At 36.3% G+C, this 23,501-nt stretch overlaps 1 protein-coding gene across 1 annotated transcript in view; it reads right to left on the bottom strand.

Annotated features, from left to right (window-relative positions):
• Window positions 1–23,501, bottom strand: part of hcn4 (hyperpolarization activated cyclic nucleotide-gated potassium channel 4) — a 72,300-nt gene that overhangs the window by 40,552 nt on the left and 8,247 nt on the right. Inside the window, exon 2 of the mRNA XM_032561736.1 lies at window positions 7,898–8,321. Within this exon, the coding sequence (XP_032417627.1) occupies window positions 7,898–8,321 (424 nt within the window). The remainder of the gene's footprint in view (window positions 1–7,897; window positions 8,322–23,501) is intronic.

Genomic DNA, 23,501 nt, shown 5'->3' with positions numbered 1-23,501 from the left:
TGTCCATCTGTTTCTGTGCTTCTGGTTGATAATTTACATATAAAGGAAAATAACTTAGAATATTTCTGAACAACAACAGCTAACTATCACAATCTTTACATAATTGTCCTATAAATATGCATTGTCTGGATAATATTAGTCTATAAGAAACACAGGTGTCCCTCATGATAGCATATTAATGAATTTTTACAAACGCTTAAATTAATTCGCCACTTGCCACCTTGGCACCATCCACTGGTCAAATTAGCAAAATTATGAAGAACTGCAGTTTCATGATCTTCTTTTGGAAAGACACAATATATAATGCATAATTGTGAAGTGGAAACAGTATGATTTTGTGTAACTGAAAAGTGTGGAGTGCATTTGTATTCAGTCCACAAAATGCAGAGCAACCAATTGCATTCAGAAGTCTTACTAGAATCCGCCGGTGTGTAATTTAATTGAAGTATAAATAATCTGTTCTCTGTCCTCTGTGTTTGTTGTAGAGAATTAGTGAACAAACAGCATCATACAGATCAAGAAACACAATAAACAGTTCAAATATAAAGTTGTGGAGAGTAGAGTTAGTTGAAAATAGTGTCATTCCAGAAAGCACTGTTTAGTCCATCATCTAAAGAGTGTGCTGCAACTCAAAACTAAACACAACAAGACAGTCAGCCTAAACTGAAGCCAAGAGGCTTATGGAAATGGAGGAGCTGGAAGGATCAGGCTCAGGTATGAGGACAGAATAACAATAAATATACAGTCAGAGCATCGACAGAATGGTTTAGATCAAACCGCATGACTCAGAAAAAAGCTCAGATCTAAACCCAATTTAGTTTTGTGGTGATAAATTTATTGTTCACAGATGCCTTCCATGGATGGGCAAGTAAAATCACTCTGTGAAAGCACAACGCTGGTGGTCATATACTCAAAGACCTGCAAAATACATTTCTGCAACGTTTTCTCTCAATGTGGCTAAATACTAATGCATAGCACAGTTTTCCAATTTTTGTTTGTAAAAACATAATAAAACCATGCATTCGATTCCTTCCACTTCTTTGTATCGGTTTATTACACAAACTTGCAAGAATTGACAAAATCCGTTAGGCAACGATACCCTGAACAAAAGGTTAGACCTTTCAGAAAAAATCTGTTATTTTGTCATTTCAACATTCTAAAACAATATTCTCCCTGTCTGAATTAGAACTTCTGCATGTGTAATGACTAAAAAAAATGAACAATCACAGAAATTTAAATATGTTATATTTAGCTACATTTCCTATACTCACATGGTCAGTTAGGAAAGTAAAAAATCCCTAGCATTCAGAGTGAAGAAGACAAAGAACAGCAAAAACTCATGTATACCTTAATTTTAATTTCAAACATTCAGTGTAATGGTGGATTCATGGAGCAGACTTTAGTCAGGGGTTAGATTTCCAACTGTAAATACCTCTTTGTAAATGCCACGCTCATGCATTCTGTCACTGTGAACCAGGCACATGTGGAGAATGAGAAGCAGGCCTGGGAATGGACCACAGGGAACACCCTTCCATCATCTGTCTAAACAGGCCTGGAGGGCTCAAATCACAAAACCCACTGACTCCACTCCAAACAGGGATGCAGCAATGGGTTTGCGCTGGATTACATATCGGGACGTAATAGTTTTTTTTTAAGCAAGTCCATTGTGAGTATTCATACAAAGCTCATTCAGAGTGTTGAGGAGCTGTCACTGTAGCTGGGAAGCCTCATTGTCAACTCAATAATAGCCTATTAGGTCTATTATTGCTGTTTTGCTTATCTGTGAAAGACCAGTCCTTGGCTAAGGTAATGGGTCACTGAGTGGGGAGCTGATTAGATGATTTTCCTTATTTAAATATTTTTGTATGGACTTACTGGGCGGAAATGAAAGGCGCTTCAGTTTCCCTCTGTGGACACAGTGGACTTTTAGAGCAGCATTTCAATGTTTTGTTTGGTTCTTCATAGCTGAAGCACAAAGACACCTGGGTGAGCAGCACCACACATCTCAACAATCAATAATGACTATGTTGATGCTGACAAAGGGGAGGTGTTGCACAAGCTATCCTTCAAACACATGAAGTAAAGAGCTTGTGGAAAGTTTTGATAGCTTTACTTTTTCAGATTGTGTCATGTTGAAATCTCAACACACAATGTATTTTATTGAGATTTTATGTACTAGCATGGAACAAAGTATCATGGTACATGAATTAAACTCATGTATTATTATTTAATACATGTATTAAACTCCCCTAGATATATACTTTAAAGAACCTTTAGAACCAATTAAAGTTGCCAGTCTTCTCTCTGCCACCTTTGCTCATCTAGAGACAAGAGACAATTTTGATCATTCTTATTTTTACAATGCATAAATCTCAAGAAGATTGGGTCTTTAGTAAATAACCGTTTTCAGGTTGTTCACTAACCTGAAAACTTCTATTGGTTTAAGGTCTGGTCTTTGAGGTTTGATCTAATTCAATTGCAGCTCATGCTGCCTGTGTAAGATTGTTATCCAATTGGAAGAAACCTTCCCAGCCTCCCTGTATGTTTGTTTGTTGTGTCCCCTCCACTCATTGTGGCAAATTTAGCAGTTTGCCACAATGAGTTTCAAACTCATTGTAGGATTTCTTTATTCTTTGCTTATTCTGAAATAATTAAGAAATCCTACAACTGTTCAATACAGGAGAATTGTGAAGGAGGAGGGTTTTGCAGAGTACATAAACTATTGTCTTACCAACATATTCTCCCACCTGAGTTTTGGCTCTCTGCAGCTCCTCCACAAATAAAATAGACTTCTTCACTGTTTTCCTGATTAAGGCTTACCTAACATAGGTGGAGTTTGATGTCAGTTTCATTTACTTCAGGCTCTTCTTTTCACAATCACAGATAAGCTGTATTTACTGACTGCTGAAAGCAATCAATTGGATATATTTTATGAAGGCCTATCAGAGTAAAGGGAACTGGATACAAACACAGCCCATACTTGTTAGATTTTTATTTTTAAAAATGTTTGTATTTGTTTTCTTCCACTATGTACTAAATGGTTTGATCTCTCACATGAAGTCTCAGTTAAAACCATTCACCCCATTATTGTTGTTTGACAAAACGTAGCAAAAACGTCAAAGGACATGTTCGGTGGTTTTTAGTAAAGGATTGTCTTCTGATAATTGTTTTGTTTGTGATATTATTTATTACAACAATTCAGTATAACTTGAATTTTGAGTTGGAGGAAGTGCATATTTGATCTCACAAAGCTCTGTAATGATGAGACGGGCTGTCATGTGGTGCTGTTCTCTTTTAGAATCCGACTATTCTCATATCCATCGGCATTTTTTCCCTCCATCTTTTGTCTTGTCACGCAAACTTTTCTAAAAGTTCACTTAAGGCAACATTTACCGAGTTGGCCAGTCGAAACGTTTGTGCTCTGGGCTTCGGGCAAGGAAACCCCTCTGAGCTCAGTCATTAGTGGATTGCCTTAAATCTGATTTAACGAGATGACTAATCTCACCCAAGTCAGCAACACCAATGAGGAGAATATCCAGTCACAGTCTTGTTTTTATCCCGATGAAGAGTGACAAGACGAAGCTGACAAGAGAGAGACGGAGGAGAGGCATAATGGCAGTCTGTTTAGTGTGTGTGTGTTTGTGGGTGTGCTCGAGCTTGATAATATCTGCACACCACGCTGAACGCCATTATGCATGACAGTGTTATCACTGGCATGTAGCCACAACCACTAAAACCTCCTTGTTTGTAAACAACGTTCTATCAGCTCGCAGGGTGTGAAAAACCCTCACATCTAGAGAGTTTGGAAGGGAACAGCAGCCATCATAGCTAATTTATGGAGGCCGTGATAGAAAAGGACGTGTAAGAAGATTTCATGAGCTGGCGGGGGATCAGGGTGTTACTTTACTTACGCAAAAAATTTTTACTGATGGTGTCAGTGGTGATCAGATTAAAGAAGGTAAAGATGATGATTGATTTGTAAGGACTGCAGCTTTAAAAATCCTTTTAATTGCTCAAAAATCTTGAGGGATACTAAGCATCAGATCCTTTAGAGAGTCTAAGATCCTGTGAAGGAGACGACTTGTCTTGATTTCTAACTGCCCTCTGTTAAATGAAGAATCCTCATCGTCACCAGCTTCTGCTGAGCTATCGTCAAGTGCTGATGATTCATTTGAAGAAATAACTCTGCAGTCCCCACTGCTCTTTTCTGAGAAGACTCAAGGGAGCAGTTTAGGGATCAACATTCAGGTCGAAGGACACTTCATCAGCTGGTGGTTGTGTGCCAACATGTCTGAGCCTCTTGGCTACAGTGCAGTCTATTCAGAGGACGTGCAATTACAGCGCCAGTGTCAACACAGCCAACTAAAACCTGCAAACAAACACAACGCAACATGTATGTATGCATACGTACGTGAAGAGTTAATGTATTGAAAGTCAGCTTTGCAGAAGATCACAAATTATTAGTCTGTACTGGAAATTTGAAAACAAAATTTAAATATCTCTTTCTTTTTTAATGGGGACGTCACAGGGAATCAACACCCTTTTATCTCCTAGAAATGTTATTTTGCTTGTGTCTGTGACCGAGTGCTACGTGTGTGAGTTAGCTAACTGTCCCCAAGGGATTATGGAACAGATTTATGACGCGTCAGAGCAGCACGCTGCAGGTCCTACTGGCACAATTTGTCTCTGAGTGAGGATGTGAAGCCAAAAATGATTAGCCTAAACAGCACTGGAACACTTTTTATGAAAATATGTCATAAACTAATGCAATGATTACACGTACATTTCAATAAATTAAAATATCAACTTTGCTTAAATAAGTTAGTTGGAAGAGTGAATAAAATATAGGTCCTTTACACACACATATCCCCAAATTATGCAATACAATAGTATTGTACATATATCCCCCTTAAAAAGGCAGAAGGGCTTCTGGCTGCTATATGACAAATTGCTATATTTTAAGGACTTTTAAAAAGCATGGTTTTTACTTTTTCATTTTGTTTCAAATTTGTCACTTTTCCACATAATGTGAAAAAAGTTATACTAATGAATAATGAATACTCTTGAATGGTACTGCACACAATCTTTGCTGTAAATGATGTCCAAATCAGATCATCTTATCTGGATCCTGGATGTTGCCGATGAGTGTTTGTCTGCAGCATTAACAGGAAAAGGGAAAAAGTCAGGCAGGTTGTGTGATGTTGGCGATAATCTATTCAGGAGTGACAGATGACATTTCTGTAAGTTTGCATGTGGAGTGTTATGGTGCTGAGACAAGCCCAACCTTTCACTATTACTGCCTAACCAGCATTCATCAGAACCCTTATACACACAACACACATGGCTCCCCTCCGCTCCCCCCCACACACACACCCACCCCTACATACATGGCCCTTCACCTTCTTGTGTGGCTGCAGGTGAACATGGCAGCACAGTCAATGTCCTATAATGTCCTTGTATTTTTTATGGTGTGAACATGAATTATTCACCTTTGTCTTCTCACATCCTTTTAGCCTTGTTTCTAAAACAAAACATTTCTCCTGAGAGGTAATCAATTATTTCCAAACAAAAGCACAGGCTATAAGCTTTAAAATTGTTTTTGTCTTTATGTATTATTTCCCTGTTCCCTCCTTTTACTAATTCCCTCTGTTCCTTTCACCTGCTTTGGTATCTTGATGGCTAATTTTGCTAAGATACAAGTTTATTAGGAGCTCTAGCACTTGATTTATTCTCACAATTTCTGTCCTCATGAACGGCATCTCACACCTTAAGTGTACGAGTGCAATGTTTTTGAGTCAATACACAACAGAAATGAAAAAACCAGTGGACACCATCAACAAAACATTTTATCAATATTAATAAAAAACAAAATAGATTCAACTGCTATAAAAAGATGCAAAACCTGCAAGTTAAAATTTTTGTTTGGGAAAAATAAAGTGGTCGCTGTGAGAAAAAATGAGCTTATCTAAAGTGGTAAATAAAAACAACCTTGAAACAATTTGCTGTAACCCCATAACGCCGGAAAATACAATGGAAAAACGACAAGAGGGCGTTCCGTTGCAGGCTACATTTTGTTCCGTGTTTCTAAGGGGTTTTAAAAACCATGGTTTTTACTTTTTCATTTTGTTTCAAATTTGTCAATTTCTTTACATAGAAATTGTAGGTTTTCAAATAACATGCTATTGCACGTTACTACATCCTTTTTCTCTCTTTTCAATTAAAAAAAAATAAAGTCATTTCACTAATTTCATTGAAGGTCTGTTTTAAATCGTTGTTACAAATAATTTCAAGCACAAAATACAATATAAATAGAGGCAGGTGGTAATTTCATTAATTTCTTTGCTGAAATAGATTGAAGAAATTATGTGATAAATTGATTCTTTGCTTGAAGACACACAATGTGATTTGTTACTAAAAATAGTGCTTTGTTCAGAATAAATAATGTACAGGGCCAGTTGCAGAGCTGCTAACATACCTTCTGTATTCGGCTTTTGCACTCCGATTATCCAGAACTAATCTTTAGACAATAAACCTAAAGTCTCAACTTACCACTTTGATTTAGAAATTTAAAAAAAGCAAGACAAATTATCACATTTCCCGCTGTGCATGGTTTCACAACACATGCAAGATGCCACCAGACTTTGCTAAGTTCTCTACCTTAAAATAATTTAATTCCAATAAGGCCTAACATTATTTTATTTGTACTGTTTCAAAAGTTCCTTTAATGTCAAATAAAATCATGTAATTCAGTGCATTGTTGTTGACTTCAAGCTGGGATTCTGACACCTTGCTTTGCACCCTTTACCCAGGAGATTAAACAACAATCCATCCATAGAGAGCAATGGGAACTTTTCTAATTATTTCTGCAATTATAATCATGCTTGTACTGCAGCACTGCCTCTCTGGGGTCTGTGGTCCCACTGCTCTCTGGATGGCCACATGGAGGTAAAATGCTAATCAACATCCCAGCTTCATCAACTTATTGGTAACTCACTTATAGCAAAAGAGTCTCTTCACTCCTTTCAAGGGGGGATGCAATCAGAAGCAGCTTCTATCCATATTTCCCTCCTGGGGGGAAGATGGAGAAGGTACACAGCAGAAGTGCCTGCAGTAGCACCCCAAGATATGAATACTATGTAGATTGTAATTAAATTTAGAAAGTGAAACATAATCTTGACAACTTTGTCAAATCATAGTTATAGTAATGTTTCTCACTGTAACTACCCTAAGCTTTGATAGTCAGAGAAACCCAAAGAAAGCAGGGCAATAATTAATTAATAAAAAAAGCGTATAGCTGCAGTAGGTAACATTTATAAAAAAATATTTTCTACACATTTGTTAAAAGTATCATTATTCCCTGACAGTATACTATGAGACACATAATCTGTGAAAAATCAAGCATCTCTGCCTTCTACTTGTGGTCCTACTGCCATCTGCAGAAATATATTGCTCGGTCAGAAACAACCAATTACAGTCAGCACTGTCAATCATATATGTGCTGCTCACACCCTTACCCTCCCTCTCTGTTACACAACAGCTAGTTCCCCACAATGGAACAAGCTTGAATGCTCAGGCTAGTTAGCATGGCCATCAATGACGATGGATAAACATGTCATAAGGTAAGTTGTTTCTCCGCTATTAGTACTAGCTGATGAGCTGACTTTCCGTGCTAAGACCTTTCTCCTGGCTCTGATTGGTTGTTTCTAACCAGGAGTAGTATTTCTGCAGATGGCAGTAGGACCACAGGGAGGAGGTAGAGGAGCTCAATATTTTCACAAATTATGTCTCATAACATACTATCATCTCATAGTAACAGCTTTAACAAATATATAACAAAACATATTTTTTATAAAAATGTCCTACTGCAGTTTTAACATATAGAGGTAAACTTTCTTACCTCTTCCCACTGGTGGATGTAACGAATGAGTCGAGACAGTCGTAGGAGTCGTAGCAAGCTGAGGATCTTTGTAAAGCGTACAATCCGCAAAGCACGTGCTGTCTTGTAGAAATCCGAGTCAATGCGCGTCTCCACTATTAGAAAAATGTAGTCCACGGGGATGGAGGATATGAAATCTACCACAAACCAGCTCCTCAAGTACTTGATTTTGATCTGCTGGGGATCCAGGATGATCTCTGTGTTGTCTTCTTTGACTATGCCCGTCCTGAAATTGAGGACCAGGTCCATGAGGAAGAATGTATCTGAGACCACGTTGAAAACGATCCAGGGTGGGGTGTGCTCGTCTTTGAAGAAAGTGATGCCCACGGGGATGATGATGAGGTTGCCAACCATTAGCAGCAACATGGTTAAGTCCCAGTAAAACCTTGATTTAGAAAGACAAAAAGGAATACATGAAGATTACTGAAATCATGTTAACCACTTACAGAACCTAATGCATGTAGAACAATCTGTAATGCACACATTGAAGTGTAGATTTCCTTTTTTTTTCATTGCTTGCCTGGGTTTACAACCAATGTTTATAAGCAGTTTATGCATTTTGCTATTTAAATCAACAAATGTCACACATGAAGACTTAACCCCCCCCCAGAAAAGGCTAGAGATGTAAAGAATTTATGATGGAGATGTCTTTTTTGGTAATTTACTTTTTACTCTTAACAGTACTTTGTATTTTATCGGAATTTAATGTAATTGACCAACATAAAGTAGCATGTAGTATAGTATATCCTAACATAACTGTGAACATAAAAATTAAAGTAGACATTTTTTTGGTTTTTACAAAACAAAATGTGAAAAGTGCTGAATGAATTTAGTTATCCTTAAACAAAATCCAGTGCAAAAACATTGCTTTCAGATGTAACATAAATAGTGTGACATCTCAGTATAGATAGATACAGCTGTTTTGTGAATGGATCAGATGTTTGTTAGAGAACAAGGATGACCAACCAGCAGCACCATGAAGATTAAATAACAAAGCAGCCAAGCACGTATGCACCTCAAACTTTTCATTTGTAAAGATATTGGAGAGTTATGTTGTGTAAGTTGAACCAAAATGTCCTGCACTGAGTACTTGTGTCATTCATATTGAAAGTTTTTGTTTAAAAATAACATTGTCTTTACAAAGTGTAAACATTTTGTATATGAAAATACAGTCATGCACACATAAACTGGACAAACACTGATTAACATTCGGTGGATAAACTGTTGACAGCTGCTTAATTATTTTTCCCTTATTTATTTTCCTAATGCTCACTGGTCTAGTGAAAGCAAACACTATGTATGTACACAGTCTAGTCGTGGAAAAACAATCTATAGGCTTACGTGGTGTGTCTTCTAAACCCCTATTTGCATTCTGTAATTCAATGTCGGTGGACATGGAATCTATTTGGGTTTGGACCATAAAACAAAACTCGTTGTTAATTTAGAGTTAACTGTTAATTACAATAGGAAAAATGCTATTGTCTGAGCGTCAGAAAATACATTTCCTTCTCTACTGGCTTGTTAATTGAATCAAGATTTATGAATGATTTATAAATTATGTGTACCAAACAGACTGCAATATATACAGTTCTGCATTGTACACTGGCTCATTGATCTCATTTTCAACTAGACAAACAGTATTGTTGAAAAGTAATATTAGGAACAAACCATAATTTAAAATAAAAACCGAGGAGCCATACCACATAAATAAGAGATAAGTAATAAATATATCTCTACTAAAATATAGCAAGGATGAAGATTGCAATTGCATTTTTCCCCCTCCTTGTTGTGCGGCTGATGTGTATTGATTTTTTTAGTTCATTCATGGTGTGCTGAAGTAAATAACTCAGGGGTTTCCATTGAATTGCTGCTGTACAGAATCTCACTGTCACTGAGCAGTGTGGCTGAGGGATGAGGACCCTAATTCAAGCTCAAGCAGAGGTTGGGGGATAGAAGCAAATAAGCTTTTATTCTCGTCTTGTAAACAGAGCAGAAAATGCTTGCTGTGGCTTGTTGTGGCATGTTATGCATCGAAGAACATAAAAATGAGAAAAGACGGGCCAGAACAGGAAGGACATAGCCTGGAATAAACATACAACAAAAATAAATCATAATAAAAAAATTAGGTCAGAACTGAAAAGGCCAAAACTGATGATGAATCATGATTAATGTAAGCCAAATTATTGGCAATCAAAACTGTAACTACATGTGAAACTAGATTAAAGAAATTACACAACTTATAAAACTAAAACATGGACAAAGTTGTTCAGAATTTTCAGGCAGAGTAAAAGAAATGGCAAACAATATCCAAAGTTTGAACATCCATTCACAGAGAATGTTTTAATAAATAATTAAATATTAGAAAGAGTATGAAAAAACTACAAACCACCAAGACATAGCAATTCACCTAAAGTGACAGCTGGGCAAGAACAGAATTAATCAGAGAACCATCCAGAGCCCCATTTGCAATTTGCCACAATCCATGATGGGGTACAACTTTTTGGCTTACTTGCAAAATGTTGACTGCACACACAAAACACACTATCCCCGCAGTCTAATACGATGGTGGCTGCATCATGCCACCTGCATGATTCCACTGTGGGGAAAATCCTCCCCACAGTGCTCTAGCAATACCTAGTTACGGAAGCTAACTAGAATTGATGGGAAGATGGATGACACTAAACACTGGGTATTGTGGTGGAGGTTCACCTTCCAACAGGACGATGATCCTGAACTTACAGGAATGGTTTAGACCAAAACATATTCAAGTGCAAAAAAGGCTCGGTCAAAATCCAGAGCTAAAAACAACCGAGAATCTCTAATGAATGAATATCTGATCATACTGAGCTTTAGATGTTTTCCGGAGTAGAACGGGAAAAGATTTCACTCTCTAAATGTGAAAATCCTAATAAAATACATTAAGTTTTGTTGTTACAACAAACCTCAAATTGTGAAAGAAATTGCTCCTTCTCTTGCATTTCTTTATGGACAAAATATATGCCACCTTGAGTTAAAGTATTAAAACTTTTCTATCCACATTACATAGCCACTTATCGAGAGAAGACAGCAGTTTTTAAGAGCTTAGATGACAGTTTACAGGAAAGTCCCAGACAAAGACAGTGCATATAAACATACATTAAGAACAGAAAATCATGTCAGTCTCATTTATATACCACACACACACGCATGCCTGTACAGAGGACGCTGACAGTAATTGGAATTCTTCAAAGTAAAAGGGTATCTACTGTTCCAACGTGTTGTCATGTGCAGTTATATTTAGACAGACCTTGGCACCACTGTGCTTGCTCACATTAAGTCTGAAAACCCAAGAGGACAAGTAAAATTTCAAAGGATGAAATGCTAACAAGTGTCAAGACATTTTATGCATATTGTTGTGCTTCTTGCTTCTGAATAAATTACAGTTCTCCATAGTATGTTGACAGAGTCCAGTTCTGCACCTTATCTGTACTTCATGCCAGAATCTAAAGCTGCAAAACCTTCCCGTACGACCTAAATTGGAATATCATTTAAAAAAGTAGTCATCTAACAATACCTAAAACTCATGAGTTGAAATGAGATATGATTTTGAGCTATTGTTAACAAGATGTGATCAATAATCACTTTAAAGAAATAAGTATAAAGGCCTTTATTCTACATTTGTATTGATTTTGCAACAACTCAACCAATTGATGTCAATATTTTTCCCATTTCTTTTCATTTCTTTAGACAGTAGGACAAGGAACCAAGACTGTTTGTGTCTTGTCTGTTACTCTTTCGTCATTTATTATTACTGGAAACCTGAAAGATTAAAGAGTAGCTCTAAGAAATTTTTTTTTTGATTATATTCTGATTTACTGAGATGCACCTGTATGTAGTCACCCACTGACACTTTACATTTGAACTGCTAAAGGATTATACTAATGCATTTTAAAACTGTATTACAGTATATTACACTGCAATTTGTCAGTCAATGCTTTTTGTCAAAAGTGACATAACATAGAACCAAGCAGTGAATGAGTGTAATTAGGACAATAAAAGTGAGTGCGGTGTGAAAGACAGAGGGAATCAGCATCTCACCCAAGAACACTTCAACATGTTGCAATTATCTAAATCCCCAATCATCCAGCTGGAAAACCATATGTGGCCTAACATTTATGCATTTGAGTTACTCAAAAAATAGTCAAACATTTCTGCATATGAAAAACAGCACATTACATAACACTAAATTATATAACAAAACACAGAAACAGTGAATAAACCCAAAAACTATATTCTATAGTCATATGACTTAAAAATTAGCATTTAGATTTATTTAATCTTCATCACCTTATGAATACTAAATGTGTTTGTTAACTCTTACGTTAGATTGAGGTGGACGGGCATTCAGAGTTAGCTCCTCTCCCTTTGGTCAACATTGATTAACTTTACAGGTTTGTGGTTACAGAAGATAGGAAGCCTGGTTCCCAAAGTTGCAATCCAAGCATCATCACAGCGGTGAATATTGGAGTTGGTGAGAGAGGCCACTGATAGACAAGATGACCAAGAGAGAGAAATAAGTTTTGTAGACACACGGTACAACGATATTTCTTCCAATATAGAAAGTTGTCCTGAATCATTCTGTTTGTGCTGTCTGTTGCTTCCTCTTCATTCCAGTGATGTTCTACTCTAGATTTCCCATGTTAAAAGAGACTGTCACCACTTCTTACAGTCATCAAATGTTTGTTTAGGAGGAGGAATTGATGCAAAATCAATAACTCAATGCAATCAAATGAGCTTTCTTACATAGTTAACCTTTGACCATCTCCTTTTATAAACTGAATTTGACTGCACTCAATTACAACTATGGTCATTTAAAAATTTATGTAATTTAATTTGAATCTTTCTATATGATTTGACTATTTGATTGAATTGATTTTACATTTTTGCTTCTGAATTAGATCTGTTTATTTTGTAACCCACATTGGGTGCCATTTGTTTGGAATTGGATCTATGAATTTAACTGAATTGAACCAAATTCAATTAAATAAAAACTAGGTTGTTAGTACAATACCTCAAACCTATATATATATACAGTATATATATATATATATATATATATATATATATATATATATATATATATATATATATATATATATATATATATATATACAGTATATACTGTATATTGCTTCTTTGGTCCAAAAAATCCCAGTTCCTGAATATGCATTGAGTTTAAATGGAATACAAAACAGCTTGAGGTTTTCTCTTTCACAGACAACAAATGTATAATGTTTGTTATATTCTAACAATCAAAGCTGCACAGTAGTTATTGTGAAGTACTATGGACCAAATAAACTCTTCCATGCTGCCTATATTGCCAGGTGAAGAGAAGAGCATGTCTTTGGATTGCACATAGAGAAGCTTTGAAGAAAGTGACAACCGCTGGGATGCAATCCGCCTTCAAATGCAGCCCTCTGTGGATGCGGCCCCTGAACTGGGACACAGCTTACGTGTGTTTATAGTCTGCCTGCTGACTCACATGCACATGTTTGTCTTCATATAAGAGTGACTACATGTTTGTGAAGAAGTATAGAGAGGATTCTCCCGATTTCTCCTTTTCACTCTTGTGGCTACCTTTTAATGGAGGTCAGTCCAGACAAACATAGCCAGGATCCATTTACTGTGTTTTATTATGCAGTGGAATCCTGATACTGAGGAGTGTTCTTCTATAAATACAGCTGGACAAGAAAGGAAAGTTGGCAAAAAAAAAAAACATATCTTTGAGCTCACCTCAGATCCCAGTGAATGAGTGTGACTGGATGTGACTTGTCATAAAATCCAACTAAAATCTCACACAGAATGTACAAGTATTAAGCAAAATTAAATCTAATTTGTTAATGACTTAAACAAAGAGGCTACTCATTCCATTTGTGCTCAACATAAAGTTAGACCATTTGAAAATTCAAACATCTTATAAAAAACTATATATCATATGACCATAGAAGAAACTTTTATAAAATAAAGCCCCCCAAAAATTGCTGAGCATGCACAGCATAACAGCTCCTACAAATCGTGCTATGATGCTCAGAGTCTGGTAGCGATGACATTTCACCGTCTGAAGAGATGGAGCCACAGCCCACTCTACTCTCTAGTGGAGTGACCAGGGACAGAAGGAACATGTTGACACTCTTAGAGTGCCTCTTACTACACGATAAGCCTCTCTCCTTCTCCTCACCCGGCTAGTCTTCTACCTACAAGGAACTGTAAGAGTTCCCTCAAACAACCCGACCTACACGCATGCTTATTTCTTTGAGTAGCCTAAATTTAAACTGAGAAGTTTCAGAGAAATTGAATAAATATGTGCTAGGAATATTACATCAGGTCTTAGCTCAAGAACTGATGGGCATGTGTAAAAGAAGATATTTTAAAATTCTGCTATTGGTCTATCAATTTAATGTCTCACCCCACTTAGCCTTGCAATGTCATAAGGGGGATGTTGGTTATCTCCAGATATCATTGGACAAGAAGTTGGGTACACCCTGGACAGGTTGCTAGTCCATCGCAGGGCAACACAGACACACAAAATAAACACCCGTACACACACACACAAACACACACACACACCCCTACACTCACACCTAAAAACAACTTTGGATTGCTGTGTGTATGAGTGGTGCGATATAAATAGTTTACACCCACTTTTCCTTACATAGAGGTGCATAGGCTTGGATGACAGGAAGGGTACACCCCGAAAAGGTTGGTTAGAAATAATTCATAATAAATTCAAAATTTCAAACCAAGTCATGGTTTTAAAATCGTTGAACCTGCCTATTATATAATTTTTTCCACACTGCAATAGTGAGTCAAGCTCAATCTTAGCAATAACATATTCTTCTTGATCAAATTATTCACATTCTTAAATTTGATCCCCAGTATAGAGCTAAATTGGATGTAAATTTTAAAAGAAAACAGCTAAAAATTACAGACTTGAATAATAGCAGACAAAACCACATTAAGCCCATTGGCAAGCAACAATGAATTAATAAAGATGAATAAATAAAAAATAAGCACAAAAGGTTCTTGCGCAAAAGGAATAACTTAATTTTACATAAGATACACTTAGTCACAGCAAGAGGTAATCTTTGTCACACTTAACCTGAAAACAACTTTATTAAAAAAATCTTTGTCTATGCTGTCATGAAAGTGCAACATATTAGGTTTAAATGAGTGAGTTGGAAAACTCACACAGCAAGACTTGAGAGTCTGGATGAAAAAAAAAAATCAGGTTAAAAGGGTTGATCCTATTTCTGTTTGTCACCAGTTCCAATAAACTGTCATAACAGCTCTGCCCTTGCCCTGCACCGCCAACAGGCACAGTGCATGCACATCAGTGACACTGGGGCAATGCAGTCATAGGTAACTATATATAGGAGACGCACAGTGTTTTATCAAACCTGTGCTAAGAAGATTTCATCAGAGGTCGAGGAAAATCTCCCCAACCTTAGCCTAAGAGAAAACAGGGGGATTTGCTAACTGCTCACAGATGGGAGAGGAAAAATAAAATCTGCTGAAAGGAGCCAAACCCACCAAACACCGCTTAAAGAGATTCATTTACAAGATTATAAGTAGACTGCTGGGGGGACATTAAAGTAAAAGACTTGTTGTTTGTGTAATATGTAAATTTAATGTAACCTGCAGTATGGTTAAAGTGTAACATGTGCTTTATGGTGTTATAATTCATCACAGCTTGATCCTTCTTGTTAATATATATTTTTAAATCTGCAAGACCGCAAGAGTTTTCTTAGAATCAAAGCTGAGACAACATATCTGCCATAATTAATTAATTACTCTTTCTAAAAATACACAGGACCAATTCAATAAACTGCCATGTTATTGCCAGGTTAGTTTATTCAAGTAATTTCATTTATTATATAGGTTACAGACATTGGTGACATGCTTCAGGCATTTATTACCACTATTTTTGATGATTACAGCTTACAGCTATGGTTAATTCAAAATTCAGTAAATGTGAACATTTGAATATTACAAAACACCAATAAAATTTTTTTTCCAAAACTGTCCTCCAATACAGTCATGGTGATGACTGCAGGTTTAACAGTAGAGTCACAAACACCATGTGTGGCTTAGCTGAAACACTGTTAAAGAAGATATCTGTATCTGACACCATTTGTTGAAAGTTGAGAGGAAGGAAAAAAGATACACAGAAGGGACAACCATTGTGAAGCAAAGCTCATTTAAGCGTTTGATAGAGATTCAAAAGCTTTGGACTGCAGGTGCAGTCTGTGGTTCCAGTGCCACCACAAGTGATGGTTCCAGGATATACCTAAATGCTCTTTTCAGATAACAGTAAATTAACCATCTGAATATTCAAATTAAAATTTCAAGGATAAACTAATTTACTTATTAGTAAGTAATAAGTAAATTAGTAACAACTAGGTTTTTCAAATTAACACCTGGTTGCTAATTTGAAAATGAATTAACATTCACAATAAAAGCATATATAAAAATTAATCAGTCTTCTTACAAAATATCTCAGTGCATACAACCAGACCCCCAAAAACACAAATGGGCTAAAAAATAAAATAAATGACCCAGGCTACTTTAACAAATCAGTTTAAGGAAGTTGTGCAACTGTTAGGCCAAACAGCACACATTAATTTAATTTAAACACACATACTAATATACTGCTATTTGTTAATCCTGCTTTGGAATCAATGATAGGAAAAATGTACAATCTAAACCATTCTTTCACTTTTTGAGTTTGAAAATGTCATCCGTTAGAGTTTTGCGTTACTATATTAGAACACAATTTTATGAGATTTTAAAAATTATTTCTTCCTGTTACGATAAAATTTGCTTATAAAACTTACATTTTTCCAGATTTGATTTTATCCCACTCAGGGTCCTGGCAGGTCTGAAACCAATTCCAGTTGTCATGGAACAAGAGGCCATGTTTACGGAGAGATTCTGGCCAGTCCATTAGAGACAAACAATGTTGCCAGAACAAACAACTCAGCATGTCAGTTCAGAATCCCCTTCTCACCTAACTCTGTGGAAAGAATCAGGAGAATCTGCAGGAATTCAAAGCAACCACAGGGAGCCATCCAAACTCTGCCCAAAGCATGGCTGGGAATTGTTTAGCTTCAGGGGACAGCACTAACAAGCACCCCACTCTGCTGTCTAATTTCAAATCAGCAGAACTATAATTAAAAATTAAGCAATATAACAAACTCCATTCATATTCAGAAATAAAACAGGCAGAAAATTACAAGTTTCCAACATGGCCATCCGCTTCAAAGATGCACTCAAATGGTGCAAATTTCCAACTGTGCAAAAATGTGTCACAGGACAATGTTTGGACAGCTCAAAAGCAAACTTTTTAAAGCTTCAGATAAACTGCTATAGCGCTACATTTATAAGTCACCAGTCATTTTGCAAGGGGAACAGATGCAATCAGGGTACCCACTAAGAACAATGTCTCTGAAGTAGCAAAGTCATGGTTCCTTGTATGTGCCTTTGCAGAAGAAAACTAGACTGCAAAGCAGACTATAGTCAGCAAATAAAATATAGAATTTCGCTTAGCGACAGTTATCCACCAGGTGGCCTATTGTCTTGTCACTAACTGCATTTGTGTCTTATTAGTATACAATGTTATCTCCCTCAAGGGCTTTATATTCATTTAAGGGTGAAATGGCAGCAACCCTCTTGCAAAGAAAGCACCAGCCAATAATCTTCCCCTCTACCAGCTGTTGCTCAGGAATTACTGGTAAATTAAACAATAAGAGATGGATTTGTGGACCTTCTTATTACAAATTAAATGCTAAAATAATGCACAAAACCTGGATCTGGTCACTGTGTACATAATCACCACCTGACCTTGTTACCAGCTGCACCAGTGCCACTTTCACTGTTGATGCTGGACATTTTCAATGACACAGCAAAGATTGAGATGCAGCAGAAGGGATGTGACATAAAACGTTTTAACCAAATAAAGTTTAGGTAAATAAGAATGCATATGACTTTATTACCAACATGCAAGGGCTACCAAGATTTAGGGAAGGTACGTAAAGTAGACATTCAAACCTACAAAGAGTAGGAGTCATTAGATTTCCTGTCATATTGAAGGAACAATATTTTTGATAAATCCACCTGTGCATTTTGTTTATTACATTGATTTAGTAAAAGTTTACATGATGAAGAAATTTAAACTATCCTGACCATAATTCAGCAAACAACCCTACACCATGATTTTTCCATGAGATAAGGTTCTCACAGTAATAAAACAAGAAAGAAAGCTAGCTAAATAAAGGTTTCACCGAGGTTTTGGTCACTAGAGTTGGGCTAAGAAAAAATGAAAGCACAGAACATTCCCTGGTGTGTTCATTTATCTGGAGTAGTGAGAACTGACCTTAGGCCTTAAGCTTACTTTTTGATCCACCAGACCACTAGCATTCTGGTTCAGAGGGTTAGCTTTGATGTTCAATCACTTGTGTAAAACATATCAGTGGTCCTACATTTTCTAAGTTCATACAAAAACTGTCTTAAGATAAATAATTTTCTAAGCTTTTGCAGTATAATAAGGATCATCAAACAAATTTATTAACTTATTTCCTGATACCCTTCCACAAATGTGTTGTGGGAGACAGAATGTCATAATTCCCCATACTGTGGCAGGATACATTCTCTAATGCTTTCACTGAAGACATTTGATTTGTATGACCTGCATGTCTAGGATTGTTGTCCTGGGCCAAAAAGTTTAATGGTGACTCGTCTCTCCATGCCCATGAATACATTGATGTTTGTGGTTGCAGTGTGAGAAAATGTGTGATATTCCAACAGGTATGAGTACTTTTTTTGATACATTGTATGTGTGGTGTGAATTAGGACTTTTTATTTTAGGTTTCTCAAGAGTAGAAGAACATTTTTTAAAATTCATAGATTTAAAGGATAAAGGAAAATTAGACTGTGTTTCATTCACCTTTAACAAAGATTTTATTTCTGTTACTTTGTACTTTCTGTTACTAAAAAGTTAAAAACTTAGATTACATTTTAAAAGCAAATTTATTTTAATCCATTAGCTCCGTAATTTCTACATTGTCCATACTGAACACCGCCAAGATTTAAATTATTACACATCAGCTTCATGGCAACCGCCCATTTTGATTTGAAACCTGCATGGAGAAAAAGAGGGCATGATATTGACTATGAAGATAGAGCTGATAAATCAGGAGTGCCACCTCGCCGTAGAGGAGACAGAACGATCTGTCTCTCACCACTGCTTGTCTCATAATGCAAATATTTGTCTGTCTACTAGACACCCAGCATGTGGCACGACCAGGCCAAACACATTGATCCAAGTAAGCTTTTCCTGTGAATTGCAACAGCTACCCACCCACACACACGCTCACCCCAACACACTTCTTCATTTTTCTGCTCAGTGGTCTTAGGTCTTTCTACAGTTCTACAACACTTTACCCTCACTGCATGTTAGTAAAGTGAAAAATGTGAAGAGGTTTCCTGCTGTAAATGTCTAATTGTAATCTTGTGTACTTTGAAAATAATACTTGTTAAAAAAAATTGGACTAGGACATTTTTAAGTGCTGGATTTAAATTGGTCACTAAGATTTTTGCAGTGCTTTTGGTGTTTATGGCATATTAAGCACTCTGTTAAACACATTGGATTGCATTGTGTATGAATGATATTACAGAAATAAACTTGTCTTTTCTCTCCTAAAAAATTACAAAAAACACCAGATTTGACCTTTCACCTATTTTACCTGGTTTTCAAAATGTCCATGCTGCACTTTTATGTTTGGTGACAGTAACATCTTTGTGCACACAAATTGTGTCTTTGACTGTCCAAAATATTAATGTTTATACTAAACACACTATATATGGTTGCGTTAAATTTATTTTTGATTGCACTGTGTACAGTGCTTGGTACTGATTTTTGTGATTTGAATTTCTGAATCAATTAAAATGAAAAAAAAAAATACCTGTGCATTTTGTTTATTACATTGACTTAGTAAAAGTTTACATGATGAAGAAATTTAAACTATCCTGACCATATACAATGTATAGATATATACAATCAAGCTTTCAACAGGTAAAAAATTGTTTCCAGCAAAATGGTTTTCAGCAAGCAACAACAAAACTGTAAAACCAAGAGATCATAGCTTCTTTACAAAATGTTGCTAACCAGCTAAACTGATATCATGTCCACAAAGCTTGAAACTTGTATAGAGACAAACTAGATTAAGACACACTATTAGCTATACAGTTTTGTGTTGCTGCTCAATAAATTGATTAGCAAAAAAATGAGGGAACGTGTAATTTGAAAGTTCTCCGAATATTGGGTTGACATTCCTGGTATTTAACAGTTCCACCAACAAACAAGCGTTCATTATGCTTAGCTGAAATCCTTTTTGTAGCAAAGATGCACTGCAAGAGAAGCCATAATGTTTCAAAAGAGCATCAATAAACTCAAAATCTCCAATATCTCTAAGAGTGGTTTACTTTCACCACTCATTCAGGGACAGAGGTGTCTGCAGATCAAGAGCATTATTATATTTCAACTAAAAATAAAAACCTGTTCTGCATTTAAGCCATAAACACATTTCTAGACCAATGTAACAAGCACTCTTACACATAGACACCACAATTACTAACCCACACATAGTACTTCTGGCAAAGTCAACTAATTGGCTCCAACATTAACCACATAATCTGCTAGTGGTGTTGACTTTGTAACATGGAGTGGATTAGATTAAATTTAAAAGCTTCCTAATATTACCACTCTCGTGTTGTGTCTGAACCCTGGAGCAGCAAATTGGTGCCAGATTCACATCTCGGCAGACAGGAAAAAGAACAATCCAATTTCAGAAGGACAGAGGGTGTGAGGATCCACCTGAGACACAGGCAGGTCTGCGAAAGGTCAGCTTGTATGTATTGGATACAGCAAAATGTCTGGGCGCAAGAATAACTAGTGGAAGACTTTAGAATATATGCAGAGGTTGATTTTAAGTTACAATATGTTCACAAAATATGTGTTTTATAAAGAAAATTTAAAAAAGTTGAATCTCTGATTGTACTTTTTTTTATCCAACTAAAGTACAAATTAAAGTTGAAGATAAACAATTGCTTAAACTTACACACAATTGATTTGACTATAAGAATTTTTTTTATTAATCCAGGGAAATCTTACTGAGACAAATTTTAAAACAGACTATACTTCATACAATTCATATAACCAGTTAACTGAAAAATACAATTTTAGTAATCCAGCTAAACTTCTCTAAATATACCATCATGGAACCCTTCAAAATGCTATTGCAATTTGATCCAAATTCAACTAAAAATATAATGCCTTTTGGTATAAAGTTAACTGTCTAAGGAAGTCCAGTCAATTACATCAATCAAGTTAATTTCTCCAAGTCAATTTCTGCAATCCCTTTTTCCAATAAACCAGATTTCTGCAGCTCCACAATTCGCTTCCTTATATCTTGGCTGATATCTTTTGACTTTCCCATCTTGCCAACAAGGAAGCAGTGTGTTCAATATGTGGCCTCAAAATACATCCACAGGTATGGATCCAATCACTTAACCTATCAGAAGTTTCCAAAGTCATGACATCATCATCTGGGCTTTCCTTCATTGTTTAAAGATAGTAACAGTTATCATTCCATATATAAACTTCTGAATTTGAAGACATAACCTAAAACAAGAGAAGTTTACTCAAATTTAATGTCAGACAGGGAGGAAAAAAGATGTATGTCTGTTTAATCAGGCATACATCTGAATAAACAGATATATCTGTATACATACATTGCTTACTTCACCCTCAATCAACACAGCATGCTGCAAACTTCTTGTTTCAACCCTTTTTTTCCCTCTAAAATTCTTCTGATTTAACAACACAATCAAGGAAAGAATATCCTCATGGTCACCACTGATTAAAGTGCCAGGTTATTGAATGTTTGCTGTGATAAACAGTAATTCTTGTGCAATATTAGACTTAAATGAAAATAGAAAATCGAATCTGTCAAATTAAGTCTACAATTTCATAGATTGAAAAATATTGTTTCCCGTAAAATTCTCTGCTCTCCGCCTGTCTGATTTGTGATACAACTGACTGTTTACCCCTGGTCAGTGGGACAATAGCAGATTATGAGGGGGATAAACAATTAATAATGACACAAAATGATATTCAAAAAGCAAAAATTCCAGATTTGGTTTTGGCAGATTAGTGTGGCATGTCTACCTGGACAGATTATAAATCGATGTTTTAAGGCGAAGCATTGTGAGGAAGGAAAGACACGCAACATTACATTTGTCAGGTGACCAGAATCAATCAATCAAATGTGAAACGGATGACGTGTTGCACTTAACAGAAAATGTTTTAGGAAGGACTTTCTACTTTCAAATCCATATCAGGTCTAATCAATCAAATTATTCACACCTTCAGATTACCATCAGTTTGTCAAGGTTAAAAATAGTTTCTGCTCAATATAAGAAACACTAGGAAATGACACACTGCCTGGGGGAAGTAAAGCACCTGAAATGAAAAAAGAAAAGTGATTCTAATCTTATGTGCTAATGTTACTCTGTCACGTAAGTGTGCCTGGTAGCGTTCATCCTTCCACCCTTTAACAGGCAACCTTCCACCCTTTGGCCATGTACATCCTCCCTGGGCTCCCTCCATTAAATAAATTGTGCTGTAATAATCTCTTGGCTCCTAATATCGGTAGATGAGCACAGCAGCCTATTTTGATTACCCCACTTTCAGGCCTAGCCAGAACCATCTGTAATCCCCATGTTTTGCCCTCGCTACATTAAAGAAGGAATTATTTTATGGAGACGGAAAAGGAAAGGGTGCTATTCATCCTACGCAGCTCCAAACTGCCTTTTTCTCTTTCCTTCCCATGAAGATTAACATTGCATGACAAGAACATATGGTTCATGTTTTCACTTTGCTCTCTAAACTTTTAAAGGACCTCATGATGACCTTTGCTTACTTCACCCTCAATCCTGCCACTACCAGAAAAAGGAAATGGGATCATTATTGTTGCAACAGACCATGTTGCTCCGTCAATGAAAAGCTTTTTCCTCCCGTGAACCAAACAAATCAATACCAAGATACACTCTCAAATCAACTGTAATCAACCTGGCTGAACAAGAGGATGCTGATCCCATTTGTTCATAAGAACAGTACATGTACACCCCCACACGCAAGCATACACACACACAATGGATATTCTAGTACCGGCTTACGTGTCTTACGTGGATGAACATATTTGATAGGGGTGCAAAAAGATATTCTTAAAGGAGATAGTAGCAATTCCCCCAATGTCTCAGAGAACACAAAGACTGACTTGAAAATGATATAACTCGATCAGAATATAACATGGGAATGAATACAAACAATCTCCCAGAGGTAAATTATTCCTTTTTGTTTAATCCGTATTCCCCTAAAAGTAAAGATCAGAAATTGGTTCATATAACAACATGATTTTATTCAATTATCAGTAGCCAGACATTCAAAAACTAAAAGTCTTTCTTCAGC

Source organism: Xiphophorus hellerii, chromosome 4 (assembly GCF_003331165.1).
Source record: "Xiphophorus hellerii strain 12219 chromosome 4, Xiphophorus_hellerii-4.1, whole genome shotgun sequence".
Lineage (NCBI taxonomy): Eukaryota > Metazoa > Chordata > Actinopteri > Cyprinodontiformes > Poeciliidae > Xiphophorus > Xiphophorus hellerii.
This window is presented reverse-complemented; position numbering and strand designations above follow the sequence as displayed.